General features: G+C 58.9%; 1 protein-coding gene across 1 annotated transcript in view; it reads right to left on the bottom strand.

Annotated features, from left to right (window-relative positions):
• Positions 1-733: 733 nt before the first annotated feature.
• FAT2 (FAT atypical cadherin 2) overlaps positions 734-21467 on the bottom strand; it is an 84189-nt gene continuing 63455 nt past the window's right edge. Inside the window, exons 20-23 of the mRNA XM_075010102.1 lie at positions 20098-20539; positions 17105-17258; positions 12734-13305; positions 734-2884 (exon numbers count right to left, since the gene is read on the bottom strand). Of these exons, the coding sequence (XP_074866203.1) occupies positions 2358-2884; positions 12734-13305; positions 17105-17258; positions 20098-20539 (1695 nt within the window). The 3' untranslated portion in view covers positions 734-2357. The remainder of the gene's footprint in view (positions 2885-12733; positions 13306-17104; positions 17259-20097; positions 20540-21467) is intronic.

Genomic DNA, 21467 nt, shown 5'->3' on the forward strand with positions numbered 1-21467 from the left:
TTGCAGCCGCAGTTCTACCTCCCTGCACCCTGGTGTGGGCGTGGTGTGCTCCTAGACTATCATTAATCCTGGCTGTGCTCAGCTTTTCAGTGGGCGAGGCCATGGGACAACAGCCTGCTGTTTGCATTTTTTCTTCAAGTACATACCTTGTCCATCTTTTGCACCCCTTGGGACAACTGGGTCCTGTAAGAGCAATGCTGATCCTATGTGAGCTATGGGAACGGGCAGGGTCGTTGTCACTTGCCTTCCTAATACAAAACCATTTGTGTATCCTTTCAGGACTTGGTGGGTTCTGGTTATGCCAGTCAGCACCATGGACAACCTCCCTGTCCCTGTGCCCAGTACTTAGCTGCTGAACAGCTTTGGATGAAGGTCTCCTTGCTTGAGGGTCTGTGCCTGTCCTGCTTTGTGGCTCTCTCGGGCCTGAGTGCATCTCAGGTTCATGACCAACTAGCTAGTGGCACAAGCCTTTGGGTTTACAAACCTGGGGTACTCCTGGGAGGCCCCATTGCTTGCATCATACCCCCACCTCTGAGAAGCAAGGGCTTCAAGCTGGTGAATGAAATGAAAAGGGAGTCTGATCTAAAATGTCCCATTTTCTGGAAAAACACAGACAAACCCACTCTCCTCTGACTGACATGGGGCATGAGTCCTAGTCCCTCCCTTGGTGACCCTGGGGACTCTCCAGATGCATCCCAAGGAAAACCACGAAGCTGGAATTTTGTTCCTGGTTGTTTATAGCTCCAGCACAAGCTGCTCCCCTCCTCTCCATCCATTGTTTTGGCTCAAGAGCTGCAGCCCCGCTCCATGGATCCAAAGGCCTCCAGGGGGTTTGAAATCTGAGACCGATCCAGAGCCAACATTTGCAGTTGGCCTCTGTCTTTAGAATGTGTTTGACTCAAGAGCCAGATTCTGATTGCACCCAAAATCTGGGGCATCTGGATCCAAATTTTGCATCCCTCGCCTCTTCCCTCCGAGCTTGGCAGCAGCCAGATATTGACAAAGGAGCTGTTGTTTGTTTTCAAGTAAAATAATAAAAAAAAACCCTTCTCTTTTTCAATTTTTTTCAAAAACCAGCCAACCAAAATAAAATATGAAAAGCTCTCAGACAAACAATACGTTCCCAAGCACAGGCCAAGCCCGGTGAACCCCCTCAGAAATCATCTTCCCATCACCTTGTCTCTCTGGGAGGGGACCTGGTGGGAATGAGGGCACAGTCACCTCCCCTGCTGCTGGGTGGGTGTAGTCACAGCTGTGCGCACACACAGGACTCACATTCACACGTCTGAGTTTCATTGCACATTGGGAGCTGCTGCCGGCAATCCTTTTAGAGACATTGATCCCCAGGTCAGGCCCTGGCTGGAGATGCTCAGCAGTACAGGCTGTGTTGAATCTGGGCTTGAGAGAACCTGGGATCCCAGCTGTACCCAGCAGCCCTTACCAAGAATCCCCTTTACTTGATGACAGCAGAGCTGTGTCCCAAGCGGGAGGAATACTGTAGATATGGATAAACAATGGGTATCACTTATGGTGCAGCTGGAGCCTGGCTGCTTTCCAGATTGGAAGGGGCTGAAGTAACTGTCCAATCAAACACCTCCTCTGAGTTATGGGCCCGCCTGTATATCTCCTCCTGCCAGTAAACCTGGGGTCCCTCATGAGGTGGGTTATGGAGGCAGGATTCTTAGCTTGGTTTCTCCTCTAGAGGTGGACGTTTTTCTGGGCTCTTTACTGTGGCAGAGAGATGAGTCCCAACATAAACTAATGTAACAGCTCAATTCCCTCTTCTCTCTCCTGCCTCATGGGCACATGGGGCAGCAAAACTCCACCGACCGGCCTGGAGAATTATTAGCCCAGCTCTAGCCCTTGGAGATGGGCACAAAACACCCTTCAAGGCCACCCAGCCGAGACAGAGCTCCCATCTCCCAAATCACGGGGAGTAACCAGTCCAGTCCCACCATCTGCTACCCAGGCAATGGATTGTCCCCAAGCTCTGTGGTCCTCTCTCCCCATGCTGGGATCTACGCCGAGGGCGAGGTGGTGCCTCCATGTCTGAGGAAGATCTTGGCATGAAGAGTGACTCTCGCCTGCTGGGGAATTCTCTTTGTGCTCCCTGGCACTGGCCTTGCTGCTTTTTGTCCAGCTGAGCTCCTTTCCCCCAGGCAGTAGCAGGGGCGGTTCAAAGAATGCTGGGAGAGGAGTTACAGCCCCACAGCACACGGGGGGGGGAGCTGTTCATGTGGCTGGGAAGAGTTGTAGGTCCCAGGAGAGAGGAACCCAAATCAAGGTTGTTTCTCCCTCCATATACGGCCCAGTCCCGGCTCAGGCAGCTTCCTTCTTGGGTCAGGCACGTGCCCCTTTTAAAACATCACCTCCTCACAGCTCCCATAGTCACTCTCTACCATGTCAGAGCCCTCGTAGTTTGGGGGCGGCCCTGGGTGGGCGCTGAGGCCGGGCTGGTGCCCCACCTCGCAGTCAGCATAGGATGGCTGGGCCACACTGAGGCGCATGCTCACCCTTTTGTAGCCAGCATCGGTGGGGCAGCAGGTGCCCTCACTCTGCAGCAGCTGGGCAGGGTAGTAGCTGATGGCAGTGTACTCGTTCTGGCACTGGGAGGCCAGCAGCTCTATGGGGCCGAGTGGCAGGAAGTCCTCCAGGGTCTGGTTGCTGTAGCGGGGAGGGATAGGGGCCCGCTTATTACTCTGGTCTAGCGGGAAGGGAAAGCCACCATATAGCTCAGCTTCAGTGTCTGGTTGGGGGACAGGAGGCAGAGGAGGCGGGTGGGTAGAGGCCAAAAGAGGGCCTGGAATGCTGTCATAATGGGGGTGGTCCTGGATGTCCGACGGTCGGTACCTGGGCGGCCAGTAGGTGGTTTCCGCAGGGTAGACTGGAATAAAATCAGACCCCAGTTAACAGCTGTACATCACCATGTCTCCCTAGAGTCAGAGCAAGCAGGACTGGAAGGGGCCTCAAGGGACTGTCTGGCCCGTCCCTGTGCCGACGTGGAATCAAGTACATCTAGTCACCCCATAGCTCTTTGTCTGTTCTTCCTCTCCACCCGCCCCCGCCCCCCTCCAGCTATCAAATCTGGGTGCACAGGAGTGAGAACAAGTAGACAAGAGGGATGTCGTGGTCAGAGTGAGGAGGTTGGCAGAGCTTGAGGGGGACAATGGTATGTAGCAGGTCAGGGTTAAGGGTAGCTGGCAGGGCTCTGTGTAAGGGTGTGGAGGGGAGAATGGCCAGGTGTAGCTGGTCAGATGTGAGGGGTGTTGACAGGGCAGCAGGGGAGGGCATAGATGGGTGAAGCTGGTGAGGTGTGAAGGGTGGAGCAAGTCAAGGGGTGTTGGCAGGGGAGTGGGGGAAATGCCAAGTGCAGCTGGTGACTGAGGTGTGAAGTGCATAGCAGGTCAGGGCTGAGGGGTGTTGGCGGGGCTGTGGGGAGAGGGGAATAGCTGGGCGTAGCTGGTCAGGGTGAGAGGTGTAGGCAGGGGAGTGGGGGAGTAGCCGGGTGTAGCTGGTCAGGGTGAGGGGTACAGCAGGGGAGTGAGGGAGTAGCCGGGTGTAGTGTGTGAGGGGTGTAGGCAGGGGAGTGAGGGAGTAGCCAGGTGTAGTGTGTGAGGGGTGCAGGCAGGGGAGCGAGGGAGTAGCCGGGTGTAGTGTGTGAGGGGTGCAGGCAAGGGAGAGAGGGGGTAGGCGGGTGTAGTGTGTGAGGGGTGCAGGCAGGGGAGCGAGGGGGTAGGCGGGTGTAGTGTGTGAGGGGTGAAGGCAGGGGAGCGAGGGGGTAGGCGGGTGTAGTGTGTGAGGGGTGTAGGCAGGGGAGTGAGGGAGTAGGCTGGTGTAGTGTGTGAGGGGTGTAGGCAGGGGAGTGAGGGAGTAGCCGGGTGTAGTGTGTGAGGGGTGAAGGCAGGGGAGTGAGGGAGTAGGCTGGTGTAGTGTGTGAGGGGTACAGCAGGGGAGTGAGGGAGTAGCTGGGTGTAGTGTGTGAGGGGTGCAGGCAGGGGAGTGAGGGAGTAGCTGGGTGTAGTGTGTGAGGGGTGTAGGCAGGGGAGTGAGGGAGTAGGCTGGTATAGTGTGTGAGGGGTACAGCAGGGGAGTGAGGGAGTAGCCGGGTGCAGTGTGTGAGGGGTACAGCAGGGGAGTGAGGGAATAGCCGGGTGCAGTGTGTGAGGGGTGCAGGCAGGGGAGTGAGGGAGTAGGCTGGTGTAGTGTGTGAGGGGTACAGCAGGGGAGCGAGGGAGTAGCTGGGTGTAGTGTGTGAGGGGTGTAGGCAGGGGAGTGAGGGAGTAGCCGGGTGTAGCGTGTGAGGGGTGAAGGCAGGGGAGCGAGGGGGTAGGCGGGTGTAGTGTGTGAGGGGTGTAGGCAGGGGAGCGAGGGAGTAGGCTGGTGTAGTGTGTGAGGGGTGTAGGCAGGGGAGTGAGGGAGCAGGCGGGTGTAGTGTGTGAGGGGTGTAGGCAGGGGAGTGAGGGAGTAGCTGGGTGTAGTGTGTGAGGGGTACAGCAGGGGAGTGAGGGAGCAGGCGGGTGTAGTGTGTGAGGGGTGTAGGCAGGGGAGTGAGGGAGTAGCTGGGTGTAGTGTGTGAGGGGTGTAGGCAGGGGAGTGAGGGAGTAGCTGGGTGTAGTGTGTGAGGGGTGTAGGCAGGGGAGTGAGGGAGTAGCCGGGTGTAGTGTGTGAGGGGTGTAGGCAGGGGAGTGAGGGAGTAGCCGGGTGTAGTGTGTGAGGGGTACAGCAGGGGAGCGAGGGAGTAGCTGGGTGTAGTGTGTGAGGGGTGCAGGCAGGGGAGTGAGGGAGTAGGCTGGTGTAGTGTGTGAGGGGTACAGCAGAGGAGTGAGGGAGTAGCTGGGTGTAGTGTGTGAGGGGTGTAGGCAGGGGAGTGAGGGAGTAGGCTGGTATAGTGTGTGAGGGGTACAGCAGGGGAGTGAGGGAGTAGCCGGGTGCAGTGTGTGAGGGGTACAGCAGGGGAGTGAGGGAGGAGCCGGGTGCAGTGTGTGAGGGGTGCAGGCAGGGGAGTGAGGGAGTAGGCTGGTGTAGTGTGTGAGGGGTACAGCAGGGGAGCGAGGGAGTAGCTGGGTGTAGTGTGTGAGGGGTGTAGGCAGGGGAGTGAGGGAGTAGGCGGGTGTAGTGTGTGAGCGGTGTAGGCAGGGGAGTGAGGGAGTAGGCGGGTGTAGTGTGTGAGGGGTGTAGGCAGGGGAGTGAGGGAGCAGGCGGGTGTAGTGTGTGAGGGGTGCAGGCAGGGGAGTGAGGGAGTAGCTGGGTGTAGTGTGTGAGGGGTGTAGGCAGGGGAGTGAGGGAGTAGGTGGGTGTAGTGTGTGAGCGGTGTAGGCAGGGGAGTGAGGGAGTAGGCGGGTGTAGTGTGTGAGGGGTGCAGGCAGGGGAGTGAGGGAGTAGCTGGGTGTAGTGTGTGAGGGGTGTAGGCAGGGGAGTGAGGGAGTAGGCGGGTGTAGCGTTTGAGGGGTGTAGGCAGGGGAGTGAGGGAGCAGGCGGGTGTAGTGTGTGAGGGGTGTAGGCAGGGGAGTGAGGGAGTAGGCGGGTGTAGTGTGTGAGGGGTGCAGGCAGGGGAGTGAGGGAGTAGCTGGGTGTAGTGTGTGAGCGGTGTAGGCAGGGGAGTGAGGGAGTAGGCTGGTGTAGTGTGTGAGGGGTACAGCAGGGGAGCGAGGGAGTAGCTGGGTGTAGTGTGTGAGGGGTGCAGGCAGGGGACTGAGGGAGTAGGCTGGTGTAGTGTGTGAGGGGTACAGCAGGGGAGTGAGGGAGTAGCCGGGTGTAGCGTGTGAGGGGTGTAGGCAGGGGAGTGAGGGAGTAGCTGGGTGTAGTGTGTGAGAGGTGTAGGCAGGGGAGTGAGGGAGTAGGCTGGTATAGTGTGTGAGGGGTACAGCAGGGGAGTGAGGGAGTAGCCGGGTGTAGCGTGTGAGGGGTGTAGGCAGGAGAGTGAGGGAATAGCCGGGTGCAGTGTGTGAGGGGTGCAGGCAGGGGAGTGAGGGAGTAGCTGGGTGTAGTGTGTGAGGGGTGTAGGCAGGGGAGTGAGGGAGTAGGCGGGTGTAGTGTGTGAGCGGTGTAGGCAGGGGAGTGAGGGAGTAGGCGGGTGTAGTGTGTGAGCGGTGTAGGCAGAGGAGTGAGGGAGTAGGCGGGTGTAGTGTGTGAGCGGTGTAGGCAGGGGAGTGAGGGAGCAGGCGGGTGTAGTGTGTGAGGGGTGCAGGCAGGGGAGTGAGGGAGTAGCTGGGTGTAGTGGGTGAGGGGTGCAGGCAGGGGAGTGAGGGAGTAGGCGGGTGTAGCGTTTGAGGGGTGTAGGCAGGGGAGTGAGGGAGCAGGCGGGTGTAGTGTGTGAGGGGTGTAGGCAGGGGAGTGAGGGAGTAGGCGGGTGTAGCGTTTGAGGGGTGTAGGCAGGGGAGTGAGGGAGTAGGCGGGTGTAGCGTTTGAGGGGTGTAGGCAGGGGAGTGAGGGAGTAGGCGGGTGTAGCGTGTGAGGGGTGTAGGCAGGAGAGTGAGGGAATAGCCGGGTGCAGTGTGTGAGCGGTGAGGGGTGTTGGCAGGAGAGTGAGGGAGCAGGCGGGTGTAGTGTGTGAGGGGTGTAGGCAGGGGAGTGAGGGAGTAGGCGGGTGTAGCGTGTGAGGGGTGTTGGCAGGGGAGTGAGGGAGTAGCTGGGTGTAGGGTGTGAGGGGTGTAGGCAGGGGAGTGAGGGAGTAGGCGGGTGTAGCGTTTGAGGGGTGTAGGCAGGGGAGTGAGGGAGCAGGCGGGTGTAGTGTGTGAGGGGTGTAGGCAGGGGAGTGAGGGAGTAGGCGGGTGTAGTGTTTGAGGGGTGTAGGCAGGGGAGTGAGGGAGTAGCCGGGTGCAGTGTGTGAGGGGTGCAGGCAGGGGAGTGAGGGAGTAGCTGGGTGTAGTGTGTGAGCGGTGTAGGCAGGGGAGTGAGGGAGTAGGCTGGTGTAGTGTGTGAGGGGTACAGCAGGGGAGCGAGGGAGTAGCTGGGTGTAGTGTGTGAGGGGTGCAGGCAGGGGACTGAGGGAGTAGGCTGGTGTAGTGTGTGAGGGGTACAGCAGGGGAGTGAGGGAGTAGCTGGGTGTAGTGTGTGAGGGGTGCAGGCAGGGGACTGAGGGAGTAGGCTGGTGTAGTGTGTGAGGGGTACAGCAGGGGAGTGAGGGAGTAGCTGGGTGTAGTGTGTGAGGGGTGCAGGCAGGGGAGTGAGGGAGTAGCTGGGTGTAGTGTGTGAGGGGTGTAGGCAGGGGAGTGAGGGAGTAGGCTGGTGTAGTGTGTGAGGGGTGTAGGCAGGGGAGTGAGGGAGTAGCCGGGTGTAGTGTGTGAGGGGTGAAGGCAGGGGAGTGAGGGAGTAGGCTGGTGTAGTGTGTGAGGGGTACAGCAGGGGAGTGAGGGAGTAGCTGGGTGTAGTGTGTGAGGGGTGCAGGCAGGGGAGTGAGGGAGTAGCTGGGTGTAGTGTGTGAGGGGTGTAGGCAGGGGAGTGAGGGAGTAGGCTGGTATAGTGTGTGAGGGGTACAGCAGGGGAGTGAGGGAGTAGCCGGGTGCAGTGTGTGAGCGGTGCAGGCAGGGGAGTGAGGGAGTAGGCTGGTGTAGTGTGTGAGGGGTACAGCAGGGGAGCGAGGGAGTAGCTGGGTGTAGTGCGTGAGGGGTGTAGGCAGGGGAGTGAGGGAGTAGGCGGGTGTAGTGTGTGAGCGGTGTAGGCAGGGGAGTGAGGGAGTAGGCGGGTGTAGTGTGTGAGGGGTGTAGGCAGGGGAGTGAGGGAGTAGCCGGGTGTAGCGTGTGAGGGGTGTAGGCAGGAGAGTGAGGGAATAGCCGGGTGCAGTGTGTGAGGGGTGCAGGCAGGGGAGTGAGGGAGTAGCTGGGTGTAGTGTGTGAGCGGTGTAGGCAGAGGAGTGAGGGAGTAGGCGGGTGTAGTGTGTGAGCGGTGTAGGCAGGGGAGTGAGGGAGCAGGCGGGTGTAGTGTGTGAGGGGTGCAGGCAGGGGAGTGAGGGAGTAGCTGGGTGTAGTGTGTGAGGGGTGTAGGCAGGGGAGTGAGGGAGTAGCCGGGTGTAGCGTGTGAGGGGTGTAGGCAGGAGAGTGAGGGAATAGCCGGGTGCAGTGTGTGAGGGGTGCAGGCAGGGGAGTGAGGGAGTAGCTGGGTGTAGTGTGTGAGCGGTGTAGGCAGAGGAGTGAGGGAGTAGGCGGGTGTAGTGTGTGAGCGGTGTAGGCAGGGGAGTGAGGGAGCAGGCGGGTGTAGTGTGTGAGGGGTGCAGGCAGGGGAGTGAGGGAGTAGCTGGGTGTAGTGTGTGAGGGGTGCAGGCAGGGGAGTGAGGGAGCAGGCGGGTGTAGTGTGTGAGGGGTGTAGGCAGGGGAGTGAGGGAGTAGGCGGGTGTAGTGTGTGAGGGGTGTAGGCAGGGGAGTGAGGGAGTAGGCGGGTGTAGCGTTTGAGGGGTGTAGGCAGGGGAGTGAGGGAGTAGGCGGGTGTAGCGTTTGAGGGGTGTAGGCAGGGGAGTGAGGGAGTAGGCGGGTGTAGCGTGTGAGGGGTGTAGGCAGGGGAGTGAGGGAGCAGGCGGGTGTAGCGTGTGAGGGGTGTAGGCAGGAGAGTGAGGGAATAGCCGGGTGCAGTGTGTGAGCGGTGAGGGGTGTTGGCAGGAGAGTGAGGGAGCAGGCGGGTGTAGTGTGTGAGGGGTGTAGGCAGGGGAGTGAGGGAGTAGGCGGGTGTAGCATGTGAGGGGTGTTGGCAGGGGAGTGAGGGAGTAGCCGGGTGTAGCGTGTGAGGGGTGCAGGCAGGGGAGAGAGGGGGTAGGCGGGTGTAGTGTGTGAGGGGGGCAGGCAGGGGAGCGAGGGGGTAGGCGGGTGTAGTGTGTGAGGGGTGAAGGCAGGGGAGCGAGGGGGTAGGCGGGTGTAGTGTGTGAGGGGTGTAGGCAGGGGAGTGAGGGAGTAGGCTGGTGTAGTGTGTGAGGGGTGTAGGCAGGGGAGTGAGGGAGTAGCCGGGTGTAGTGTGTGAGGGGTGAAGGCAGGGGAGTGAGGGAGTAGGCTGGTGTAGTGTGTGAGGGGTACAGCAGGGGAGTGAGGGAGTAGCTGGGTGTAGTGTGTGAGGGGTGCAGGCAGGGGAGTGAGGGAGTAGCTGGGTGTAGTGTGTGAGGGGTGTAGGCAGGGGAGTGAGGGAGTAGGCTGGTATAGTGTGTGAGGGGTACAGCAGGGGAGTGAGGGAGTAGCCGGGTGCAGTGTGTGAGGGGTACAGCAGGGGAGTGAGGGAATAGCCGGGTGCAGTGTGTGAGGGGTGCAGGCAGGGGAGTGAGGGAGTAGGCTGGTGTAGTGTGTGAGGGGTACAGCAGAGGAGTGAGGGAGTAGCTGGGTGTAGTGTGTGAGGGGTGTAGGCAGGGGAGTGAGGGAGTAGGCGGGTGTAGTGTGTGAGCGGTGTAGGCAGGGGAGTGAGGGAGTAGCCGGGTGTAGCGTGTGAGGGGTGAAGGCAGGGGAGCGAGGGGGTAGGCGGGTGTAGTGTGTGAGGGGTGTAGGCAGGGGAGTGAGGGAGTAGGCTGGTGTAGTGTGTGAGGTGTGTAGGCAGGGGAGTGAGGGAGCAGGCGGGTGTAGTGTGTGAGGGGTGTAGGCAGGGGAGTGAGGGAGTAGCTGGGTGTAGTGTGTGAGGGGTACAGCAGGGGAGTGAGGGAGCAGGCGGATGTAGTGTGTGAGGGGTGTAGGCAGGGGAGTGAGGGAGTAGCTGGGTGTAGTGTGTGAGGGGTGTAGGCAGGGGAGTGAGGGAGTAGCTGGGTGTAGTGTGTGAGGGGTGTAGGCAGGGGAGTGAGGGAGTAGCTGGGTGTAGTGTGTGAGGGGTGTAGGCAGGGGAGTGAGGGAGTAGCCGGGTGTAGTGTGTGAGGGGTACAGCAGGGGAGCGAGGGAGTAGCTGGGTGTAGTGTGTGAGGGGTGCAGGCAGGGGAGTGAGGGAGTAGGCTGGTGTAGTGTGTGAGGGGTACAGCAGAGGAGTGAGGGAGTAGCTGGGTGTAGTGTGTGAGGGGTGTAGGCAGGGGAGTGAGGGAGTAGGCTGGTATAGTGTGTGAGGGGTACAGCAGGGGAGTGAGGGAGTAGCCGGGTGCAGTGTGTGAGGGGTACAGCAGGGGAGTGAGGGAGGAGCCGGGTGCAGTGTGTGAGGGGTGCAGGCAGGGGAGTGAGGGAGTAGGCTGGTGTAGTGTGTGAGGGGTACAGCAGGGGAGCGAGGGAGTAGCCGGGTGTAGCGTGTGAGGGGTGTAGGCAGGAGAGTGAGGGAGCAGCCGGGTGTAGCGTGTGAGGGGTGTAGGCAGGGGAGTGAGGGAATAGGCGGGTGTAGCGTGTGAGGGGTGTAGGCAGGGGAGTGAGGGAGTAGGCGGGTGCAGTGTGTGAGGGGTGTAGGCAGGGGAGTGAGGGAGTAGCCGGGTGTAGCGTGTGAGGGGTGTAGGCAGGAGAGTGAGGGAATAGCCGGGTGTAGTGTGTGAGGGGTGTAGGCAGGGGAGTGAGGGAGCAGGCGGGTGTAGCGTGTGAGGGGTGTAGGCAGGGGAGTGAGGGAGTAGGCGGGTGTAGCGTGTGAGGGGTGTAGGCAGGGGAGTGAGGGAGTAGCCGGGTGTAGCGTGTGAGGGGTCTAGGCAGGAGAGTGAGGGAGTAGTCGGGTGTAGCGTGTGAGGGGTGTAGGCAGGAGAGTGAGGGAGCAGCCGGGTGTAGTGTGTGAGGGGTGTAGGCAGGGGAGTGAGGGAGTAGGCGGGTGTAGCGTGTGAGGGGTGTAGGCAGGGGAGTGAGGGAGTAGCCGGGTGTAGCGTGTGAGGGGTCTAGGCAGGAGAGTGAGGGAGTAGCCAGGTGTAGCGTGTGAGGGGTGTAGGCAGGAGAGTGAGGGAGCAGCCGGGTGTAGTGTGTGAGGGGTGTAGGCAGGGGAGTGAGGGAGTAGGCGGGTGTAGCGTTTGAGGGGTGTAGGCAGGGGAGTGAGGGAGTAGGCGGGTGCAGTGTGTGAGGGGTGGAGGCAGGGGAGTGAGGGAGTAGCCGGGTGTAGTGTGTGAGGGGTGTAGGCAGGGGAGTGAGGGAGCAGGCGGGTGTAGTGTGTGAGCGGTGTAGGCAGGGGAGTGAGGGAGTAGGCGGGTGTAGTGTGTGAGGGGTCTAGGCAGGGGAGTGAGGGAGTAGCCGGGTGTAGCGTGTGAGGGGTGTAGGCAGGAGAGTGAGGGAGCAGCCGGGTGTAGTGTGTGAGGGGTGTAGGCAGGGGAGTGAGGGAGTAGGCGGGTGTAGCGTTTGAGGGGTGTAGGCAGGGGAGTGAGGGAGTAGGCGGGTGCAGTGTGTGAGGGGTGTAGGCAGGGGAGTGAGGGAGTAACCGGGTGTAGCGTGTGAGGGGTGTAGGCAGGAGAGTGAGGGAGCAGCCGGGTGTAGTGTGTGAGGGGTGTAGGCAGGGGAGTGAGGGAGTAGGCGGGTGTAGCGTGTGAGGGGTGTAGGCAGGGGAGTGAGGGAGTAGCCGGGTGTAGCGTGTGAGGGGTCTAGGCAGGAGAGTGAGGGAGTAGCCGGGTGTAGCGTGTGAGGGGTGTAGGCAGGAGAGTGAGGGAGCAGCCGGGTGTAGTGTGTGAGGGATGTAGGCAGGGGAGTGAGGGAGTAGGCGGGTGTAGCGTTTGAGGGGTGTAGGCAGGGGAGTGAGGGAGTAGGCAGGTGCAGTGTGTGAGGGGTGTAGGCAGGGGAGTGAGGGAGTAGCTGGGTGTAGTGTGTGAGGGGTGTAGGCAGGGGAGTGAGGGAGCAGGCGGGTGTAGTGTGTGAGCGGTGTAGGCAGGGGAGTAAGGGAGTAGGCGGGTGTAGTGTGTGAGGGGTCTAGGCAGGGGAGTGAGGGAGTAGCCGGGTGTAGCGTGTGAGGGGTGTAGGCAGGAGAGTGAGGGAGCAGCCGGGTGTAGTGTGTGAGGGGTGTAGGCAGGGGAGTGAGGGAGTAGGCGGGTGTAGCGTGTGAGGGGTGTAGGCAGGGGAGTGAGGGAGCAGCCGGGTGTAGTGTGTGAGGGGTGTAGGCAGGGGAGTGAGGGAGTAGCCGGGTGTAGCGTGTGAGGGGTGTAGGCAGGAGAGTGAGGGAGCAGCCGGGTGTAGTGTGTGAGGGGTGTAGGCAGGGGAGTGAGGGAGCAGGCGGGTGTAGTGTGTGAGGGGTGTAGGCAGGAGAGTGAGGGAGCAGGCGGGTGTAGTGTGTGAGGGGTGTAGGCAGGGGAGTGAGGGAGTAGCCGGGTGTAGCGTGTGAGGGGTGTAGGCAGGGGAGTGAGGGAGCAGGCGGGTGTAGTGTGTGAGGGGTGTAGGCAGGAGAGTGAGGGAGCAGGCGGGTGTAGTGTGTGAGGGGTGTAGGCAGGAGAGTGAGGGAGCAGGCGGGTGTAGTGTGTGAGGGGTGTAGGCAGGGGAGTGAGGGAGCAGGTGGGTGTAGTGTGTGAGGGGTGTAGGCAGGAGAGTGAGGGAGCAGGCGGGTGTAGTGTGTGAGGGGTGTAGGCAGGGGAGTGAGGGAGTAGCCGGGTGTAGTGTGTGAGGGGTGTAGGCAGGGGAGTGAGGGAGTAGCCGGGTGTAGCGTGTGAGGGGTGTAGGCAGGGGAGTGAGGGAGCATCCGGGTGCAGTGTGTGAGCGGTGAGGGGTGTTGGCAGGGTGCAGGGGAAATGGCCTGGCATAGCAGTAGGCATTGAACTGCATGTGGAGGGCCATAGCACAGGCTTGGCCAGCCCATGCTCACACTAGGCCAGCCCTTGCCAGTGCCCCTGGCCCTTCCCCAGCCGGCGTTCCTGTGGGCGCGATCCCTCGCAGGAAGGAGGGGCGCGCGAGGGGGAAGCACTGACCCAGCTGCTCCCTGGCCCAGGAGCTCTTGCGGAAGGACTCGCTGTCGGCGTTGGAGGCGGGCGTGGCTGACGGCAGGTGGGGGGCCACGCTGCACACCACGGTGCCCCGGGCTCTCTGGGCGTTGCCTGCGCCGAAGGTGAGAAGCTCGGGCGCGGGCTGGCGCTGCTCCGGCGTGCCCCGCTCCTGGTTGTGGCGCGGGCCGTTGCTGAGGACGCTGAGCTCGATGGGGGACAGCGCCTGCGTGGCCACCCCCACGCTCTTGGAGAGCAGGTCCGGGTCCTCGCCGGCCACGGGCTTGTGAGCCTTGGCGGGGCGGCAGTAGCGCCAGCGGAGGAAGGCGAAGGTCGCCGCCAGGCAGGCAATGCCCAGCACCCCGGCCGCGATCTCGCCGATCTCCTGGGGGCCCAGCCCCCACTGGGCGGGCGCGATGTCGGGGGTAACGAGTCTCTGCGTGCAGAAGGCCCCCTGGTAGTCCCCGGTGCAGATGCAGCGGCTGGAGCTGCCGTTGGTCACGCAGCGGCCCGCGTTCCGGCAGGGGTTCTCCGGACAGGCCTCCGCCGCCCTCTCGCACCTGCAGCGGGAAAAGGGGGGGCGAAACCGGCCGTCACGGCTGGGGCCCCCTGCCCGCAGCGCTGCCCAGCCACAGCAGAGGGGCTGCTCTGCCTTGCTGGAGAGTCAGAATACCCACGGTTCTGTCAAGGGGACTCAGCGCTGTCCTGGGAGGATGTGGGGGGGGGGGGGGGGGGGGAGTAGCCTTGTTTCCTGACCCCGGCCCCTCCGCACAGCTCCCTTCTCAGAGCCCCAGCACCTGCTAGCAGCGGATTCTGCCTGGCCTCCATTGTCACCAGCTGTGATCCGACCCTTGCTGCTAGCGGTTCTGTAGGACTTTTCCATAAGTGCTGGGACTAGGGGCGGGCGGGTCCATGACATACAGCGCTCACAGGCTGCTTCAGTGCTTCTCAGCGCCCCACTAGGACAGCGGTCCCAGCCCCTTTCTGTCCACTGTGCCGCCTGACTTCTCAAGCTCCCCTGGCAGCTTGTGAGCTTCAGTTGCTGAATGCGCTGGTCGCTGGAGCGTGGTGTGTGGCTCCCTCTAGCGGGGCAGGGGAGAAGGTGGCCACAGGGACATATCTTGGGTAATAAGTTAAAAGGGGTTCCCAAACTTTTCCTTAGGGTAGACCCCCAATCAGCCCTCCCCAAACTGTCCGTGGATCCCCCCCCAGTCACCCCACAAACAGTTTGCAAACCCCCATCAAAGCCAAGGCTCACTGCATTCAATGAAAAAGGAAACCACAGCATAGATTCTTCAGGCGGCAATTAATAACTTGGTTGGAAGATATTTCACTTAGAAATAAGAATTGATTGTAACTTTGCAATTCATTTAAACCTTATTTTCTATCATCATTTTTATTTTTTTTTCCACGGATCCCCTGCAATGCCCTCGCAGACCCCCAGGTTGGGAGCCACTGAATTAGAAGATAGTTTTCAGGGAACCGAAGCGAAGTTGCCTCTTCTCCTTCAATTCCTCCAGCTAGTGAGAGGCTTGTGGGGTGGGGCAAGTGAATGGTCACTTATTTCCCGCCCACTGTTGCCGTTCATTTGGTCCTGAACAGCTGCTGCATCCCAATTATTAGTCCTTTCTTGGTAGCCCTAGGTCCCATGTGGTCTCTTCTCCCTGGTTGTCTGGATGGTGATGCACTAGCCCTTTCCTGGCTCCTCCCTCAGCCATTCCATACACTCCCCTGCACCACTGAGACATAAAACAGATCCTTGCAATAGCAAATGCATAGAGACAAAACTCCTCTTTCAAAGGCAGAGGGCGATTCTCCAGCATTACCCTGGTTTGCTGGGGAAAACTGGCTGTTTGGAAACTCTTCACCCAGGAAATCTCTGACAAGCCAGGCTAAGGAACCCCAGGGATGCTTTGAATTTAATTCATCCTTAAGAAATCTCTAAGCTGACTCCCCAGGGGAATCAAATATCTGGGGAGCCTCTAGTATAGTTTTCACAATGGATATAGAAATCCTCTACGTGCTCTAGACCAGAGTCATTGAGATTTTTATGAAAAGTCTGAGGGATCAAGACCAAACTACTGATGTCTCTCTTCCACCCCCAGTTAAAGCCCTGACACTTCCCTGTTCCTGGATACAACAGGAAACCCATAAATGTTGAAATGATTCCAGACTTCTTTCAGGGCTCAAAAAGTTGGATTGGGGATCCCATCCAGTAGCAAAATCCCTGCCCCCCTTAACAGGCGCCTTTTCTTATCACGGTGCTTTTCTTTTCCAGCTTCCTCTCAGTGCCTTCCCAGCCTTGCAGAAGTGCCCTGTGTATCTCGAAAACTTGTCTCTCTCACTGGTGGAAGTTGGCCCAATAAAAGAGATGGCCTCACCCCCCTGCTGGACCAGAGGGTGCGTGTTTCAGGTGCGTCAGTGCCACCGGTTAATCAGTTGCATATTCTCCCCAAAATAGAGTGGCTAGCTAAATATACACCCCAGAGGCCCGTCTACATGCGGGGCAGCTTTCAAAGGCAGCAGAGATGTGCCAGATCCACTTATACGTTCACTAGAGCTGGGCTTCTTTCGGCCATGTTGCGGGACAGGAAGGAGCCCTGAGGAGGGGCCTGTGGCTACAGCAGGCGTAATGGTTTCACATTCATTTACAAAGTTGACACTTAACCTTGGCCTGACTAGAGATCTTAACTGTCTCATGTACAAGGGTGACTTTCCTACCTTTGGTATTCCCTGGAACAAGACACAGCCTGCTTCATTAATTTGCTTCATTAGCTGGTCCTACTGCTGACCGGTACCACCCCCCTTTTTCACCTCCTTTCTCCCTGCTAACAAACCTGGGGTACTCTCTTTCCACTCAGTTCCATTGGAGGACATGGGTTTTACTCACCGAAGCTCATCACCCAATACGTTTGCCCCAGGACAGCTTATTCGTTTCACTGCTTATCACCCCAGGTGACATGGACAGTGAAATTGACCTTGGGAGGCCTGTTAACCAGAGACTGGCTCGAGCCCTGAAGCACGAGGTTTAGTATCCCTTCCCGAATTACTGTTATTAACTTTGGCCCTTGTGGACAATCTTCAGCTCCCCATTTGTGCCCGTTCATAGCATGCATTCGGCGCTGACAGCACTGAAATAGTTACTAGAGACCAGGGTGGGCAGGCTACCTTATTTCTGCCTGCTGTAGGGTTCTTACTCCTTCCCCTGAGGAGCTGATGCCCCTATCCAAGACAGGGCACGGGGCTGGAAGGACCTTGGGTCTCACCCAGCACAGACATCCCTCAAAGCACTGCAGAGGTGGTCTCTGACAGATGTGGTTCCTGGAGGGTCAGGACTGATATCTCTACCTAGCAGGGCCATCCCCAGGGGACAGCAGGGCCCTGGGCACCTCCATGCCCTGTCCCTTCCCTGCTCCGCTCCCTCCCTGACCAGCCTGGCTGGGGATTACCTGGGCAGGAGGTGGGAGGCAGCAGCGGCTGCATGGAATCATCTCCTCCTCTCCCCCACACTCAGCATGTAGCATTCTGCCACACCCTCCTAGCACACTGAGCCCTGCTTCTCCATGGGCAGCCAGAGGGGAGCCCTCCCCACAGAGCAGCCTGGCTCAGGAGGCAGTGACGGAGTTTTGCTGTTCCCGCCCACCACCTGCACCCTGTCACAGGTGATCCACCCCACCCCCCATCCATAGGACGGCCGGAGTGGCCACCACGGGGCCCCAAAAGTGCAGCTCTGCTCCTAGTCGCAGTAAGGGTCTGACTCTGGGCTGCTATTAACTGACTTGCTCTTCCACTGTATAACTCTACAGGTACGAGGCACAGTGCCATGCCTCATGCATCTCCCTCAGAACAATGTGTCCCCTGTGCTCATTGCCTCTGTTCTGCAAAGGAGCCTGGACCTGCCCCAGGTCATTTGTAACATGGAGGAGTGAAGTGCGTCCCTGGTAAAAGAGCAGTTCTGGGATCGGCCCTGTCACCAAAGACAGGTTGAGTCTGCACCAGACAATACAGTGGCAGGCACCCAGCAAAGCGCTGACCAAACAAGGTCCTTCTCCCAGGCTCTAAACAGCCTGTGTACATAGCTTAGCTACAGCCAGTGCAATCACAGGGGGATTAATTCATTGTCTGGTTCCTCCTGCCTTGCAGGGTCTGAGAATGTAATCCAAAGATACATGTAACGGGGCAATCAGTCTTGGAATAGCTGGATGGGGTATTAAGGTGTGTGACCAGGTAAGCTGCAGGGAAAGACAGTGCCTAGGTACTAACCTCAGCCAGGAGACACAGCATCCAAGACTAATTGTATCTTGTAAGCAGAGGACTCTGCACCGGGGAACACAGGAAGAAGCCTTTCCTTGGTCTTACCTTTCCCCGAGGTACCAGTCTGGGCAGAGGCAGGTGATGCCTGTGTTGGAGGCGAGGCAGGTGCCCCCGTGTAGGCAGGGCTTGGACTCACACAGGCTGTCCCTGAGCTCACAGCGGTCACCAGAAAACAGCACCGGGCAGATGCAAGTGTAACCTAGGGAGGGCAATAGAGAGCTGTGAGATTGCTGCACGAGCCGGGAGAGAGCCGGTTTCGGGCCCAGAGCCCATGAACCACTGGACACTGTGGGGAACAGTGGTGGGTGTGAACTTGGGTTGGAGGTTGCACAAGACACACAACTGCCTGAGGCTGAGTCTCCCTTAAATGCACCACGTGAAGAGAACATCAGGGTTGTCCTGTAAGTCTGGGGCAACCACCGTACAGCTCAAGTGAGGTCCTTAACTACAGCTGGGGACCACTCCCCTCCTGAGAGCAAAGCTGAGCCAGCAGCTGCAGATTTTTCTCACACGGTGCCCTGTGAACCAATGATTTCCCCTCTTGCCCAGCTGTAGCTTGCCAGGCAGCCCAGCAAAACACCAAGTGCTGGCCAGAGCCTGTCCCGATACCCCCTGTTCCCTTCCCCTGGGTGCGGTCCCAACACCACCTCCCTCAAGAGCAGGAGAGAAACCCCAACAGGTTGGGGGCTAGGACTGTGTTTTTTCTGGTGTCAATGCTTTGGTGAACTCTTTCCCACCATTCACTCACACAATGCTGCCTGTCCACCCTGGAGCATCCTAGAAGAGTCCCTGGGTGTGGCCCATGCTCTGGGTGCAGAGTGCACGGATGCCCAGGCTCACTTCTGCAGCATTAGTAGAGATGTGTGCACCCCCTTGTCTGTGTGTGCACACTGCCAGGCGTGTGCACACACAGCCGTGTGCATTCAATCCTGCTCTCACCAGGGGCATAGCCATGAATGGGCCTGGGTGAGCTGGGGCCCACCCGCATAGCCTCCGGGCCTGCCTGCCCCCAGCCCTGCCTCTGCTCTCACTGGAGTGCGGCGTCTTGCCCCCCTCTGCCTGGTGCTCCAGCTGGGCCAAGGGAATGGGGTTGAGGGCTTCTCCAGCTCTGTCCCCTGGTGCTTCCCAGAGGAGAGTGGGATCAGAGCCCCGGGGCTTGTCCTGCTCTGCTTGCCCAGTGCTGCCAACAGACAGCAGAGAAGGGGGCTGGCAAGCCCACATGTCCTGACCTGGCTCCCCTGCTGGAAGTGCTGGGCAGCAGAGCAGGACAAGTCTGGGCACTCTGACCTCACTCCCTCTGGAGCTCCTGGCAGGTGGACGGCAAGCCTCTGCCCAACTGCCTTTCCCAACAGGCAGGCTCTGTTTTATGAGGCTCCTATTCCTGGGGGCTCCTGATCACAACATCCATCCCCTGCCCTGGCCAGCTGGAGAAGTGGGAGAGGCAGCCCCATCTCTCCTACCCCGCAAAGTCAGGGCCCACCGACAAGTCCCATTGTGGCTCTCACACTCTGCAGCCCCGACCTCGATCCTGCCACTGGCTGGTTGGCCTCGCAGTGCCATTTGCATGAGTTCCCACTTCCAAGTGTGCGCGCGCGCACACACACACACAGAGGCAGGCTCTCTTGCATGTATACATGCCTGGAGCTCAAGCACATGCATAGGCACTTGCACAAGTGTATTTGCACATATGCACGTGTGCATACACACTCGCTCATGCACTCTTGTGCAGGCATGCACACTCACACATTTCATGGCTGTGCACTTTACTGTCAACTATTTCACCTGAGCTAAACAGCTGCCCAGCTGATAGAAATCTAAATCGCCTTGCTGGAGGACACCAGTAGGAAAGCAGAGAGAGGGTTGCTCTCTGCCCTTTGATTGTGGCTCACCTGGCCACATGGGATTCTGCAGCTGGCCTCAGGCAGAAAAATAAAGGACTCCGTAAGCACAGGGAGGGGTTCATGTCTCCCATCAGTGTCAAAGCCACCTCCTGCTGCCCCAAGAAAGGGGAATGGAAGTTACAGCAGGAGGGGCTGCTTACAAGGCTCTGTGCTGCACTGTTACACTATGATTGTGAGTCCCTCGTGCACTGTTTTCACCTGCAGAAATCAGAGCAAGATGGTCTGGAGAGGCAGGGGGGTGCAGTGGTTAGGGTGCTAGCCTGGGACTTGGGAGACCTGGAGCTGCTGCCCTGCTTGGCTACAGGACTCCTGCAAGGCCTTGGTCAAGTCACTTAGTCTCTCAGTGCCCCATCTGTGAAATGGGGATGACAGGGTAGTTGTGAGGTTGATGAGGCGCACAGATAGATACAGTCATGTTTGCGGCACTGATGAAATCCTGCAACAAATAAGTGCTAACCAGGCTCAGGTGACCCTGCGAATAGCAGGCAGGAGCCGGGTCCCCTAATTTTTTCCATCTGGGGCAAAATAAATATTATGTGCACCAAGGCATGTGCAGATGTGTACCCCCAGTACAAACACACGCTGCCAGCTGTGGGCGCTCTGCTAATCAGCTGGGCGGCACTTGAATATTTCCTGGGTGGCTGCCCAAGTGCTCAGCTTACAGAGAGCACTGGGCATGAAACTGTTAATGACGTTCACAGATTCCCTCCCCGCACCCTAGGGTGTCACTTCTAGGACGGGAAGAAATCCTCATCTCGTCCTGCCCCGGTGTTTCCACTGTATGGGACCAGACCTCGTGTAATTCCAGCCCCACCACTGACCCATTGAGGCTTTGTAAAAGCCTGAATGAAAATAGAACTGAATCCAAACCCTGCACGTCATGCACAAACTCCAGACCCCAGGCTCACTCCTCCCAGGAACAGTGGGGCACCTAGTCGGGCCTGCCAACGACTGCATAGCTGTGCTTCCAACTGCGTGAGTCTTGGCCACCGGATAGCCTGCTGGGGAAGTCCAGGGTTTCCCCTCCTGTGGGGGCAGTCTCCTTAAACTCGCCGTGAAGCTCAGCTGTTTTCCACACTCCCCTCCAGACTATTGATTTCCTATTGCCCTGATAGGAAGGGCGGGATAGTTGCGTACCTCCTCCGGGGGTCTCGGCGCACATCCCGTCATTGAGGCAGGGGCTGCTGCTGCATGCACCAGTATGGAAGCAGCACTGCTGTATCCCCATCTCCTCCACAATCCCCTCTGCCTGCCTCTCCCTGGGCAGGAGCATCATGTCTTCGCGGGCAATTCTGACAGCATCCAGGCAACCTCTAAACCCCCGAGTGACCCGCAGGGGCTGGCGGGACTGGACAATCCCTCCGAAAAGCAGATCTCTCCTGGAAGGAGTGACGCGGCAGGCCACGGGCAGCTGGAGAGTTGTATTTCCCAAGCGGTCAATGAGCAAGCGGAGGGACATGCTTTTCACTTCCAGAAGGACCGAGTGCCACTCTCCGTCACTCACAAAACCGGGGGAGGATTGGTTCCCAGCGAGATCATCCTGGCATCGGTGTCCGAGATGAAGCACTCCATTAACCAGCTGCAAAACACACCCAAACAGGCAGAATTAGCAGCACAGCCAGCACCTTCCGACCTCTTGGTTCTCCGCACCCCTGGATCCCCTCCTGGGCAAGGCAAGAGGCAAACACCTGAGGGCCGACTATGCTAGACCGGAAAGTCGACTCTAGAATAGCTGAAATCAACTTGTCTTCAACCGATTCATCTGGCCGCCCTCACCTTGGGAAGTGATAATGAGGAGTATCGGGATTGACTGTCGAGCCCCATTGGTTCAGCTTCATGTGTTCCCGCTAGGCACATGAAATCGAACCCTGGAAGATCGGCCCTGACTGGGTCCATCTCCGGGCAGTGTAGATGTAGCCCGAGATTTACCCGCATTGCCTAGACTTGTGACTGTTCAACCAATAGGATCTTTCCCTGGCCAAACACCTGGAGGCTTTGACTAGCGTTAGAAATGCAATGCGCGTGGGCCTGTCTGCACGGCTGCCTGTGGCAGCGGCTAACCGCATATATTTTTTAAATGTAGAAGTGTCTCCCCGCAGTTCCCTGGACTAAGGTGCCATCTCCCCTCAGCTCTGCTGAGTGCCTCAACAGGAAGCTGGAGGCTTGCAAGAGCCTTGCAACTGAAAGTCTCCTCTGCTCCCAGTTGTTCCCTTTGGGGCAAGGCAGGCTCGGGGGAAGCTGGAGGAAGTAGGTGCCTTCTCTCACCAGCACTCAACTTCACATGCAAGGTTTCACACCTATTTCAAAGAATCATCATAGAATCATAGAACAATAGAGTTGGAAGAGACCTAAAAAAGCCATCGAGTCCAGCTCTCTGCCCCAGGCAGGACCAAACCCAACAGATCAGCCCAGCCAGGGCTTTGTCAAGCTGAGACTTAAAAACCTCCAGGGATGGAGACTCCATTACTTCCCTGGGTAGACCATTCCAATGCTTCACCACCCTCCTA

The sequence above is a fragment of the Carettochelys insculpta genome, chromosome 15 (genome assembly GCF_033958435.1).
Source record: "Carettochelys insculpta isolate YL-2023 chromosome 15, ASM3395843v1, whole genome shotgun sequence".
NCBI classification, from domain to species: domain Eukaryota; kingdom Metazoa; phylum Chordata; order Testudines; family Carettochelyidae; genus Carettochelys; species Carettochelys insculpta.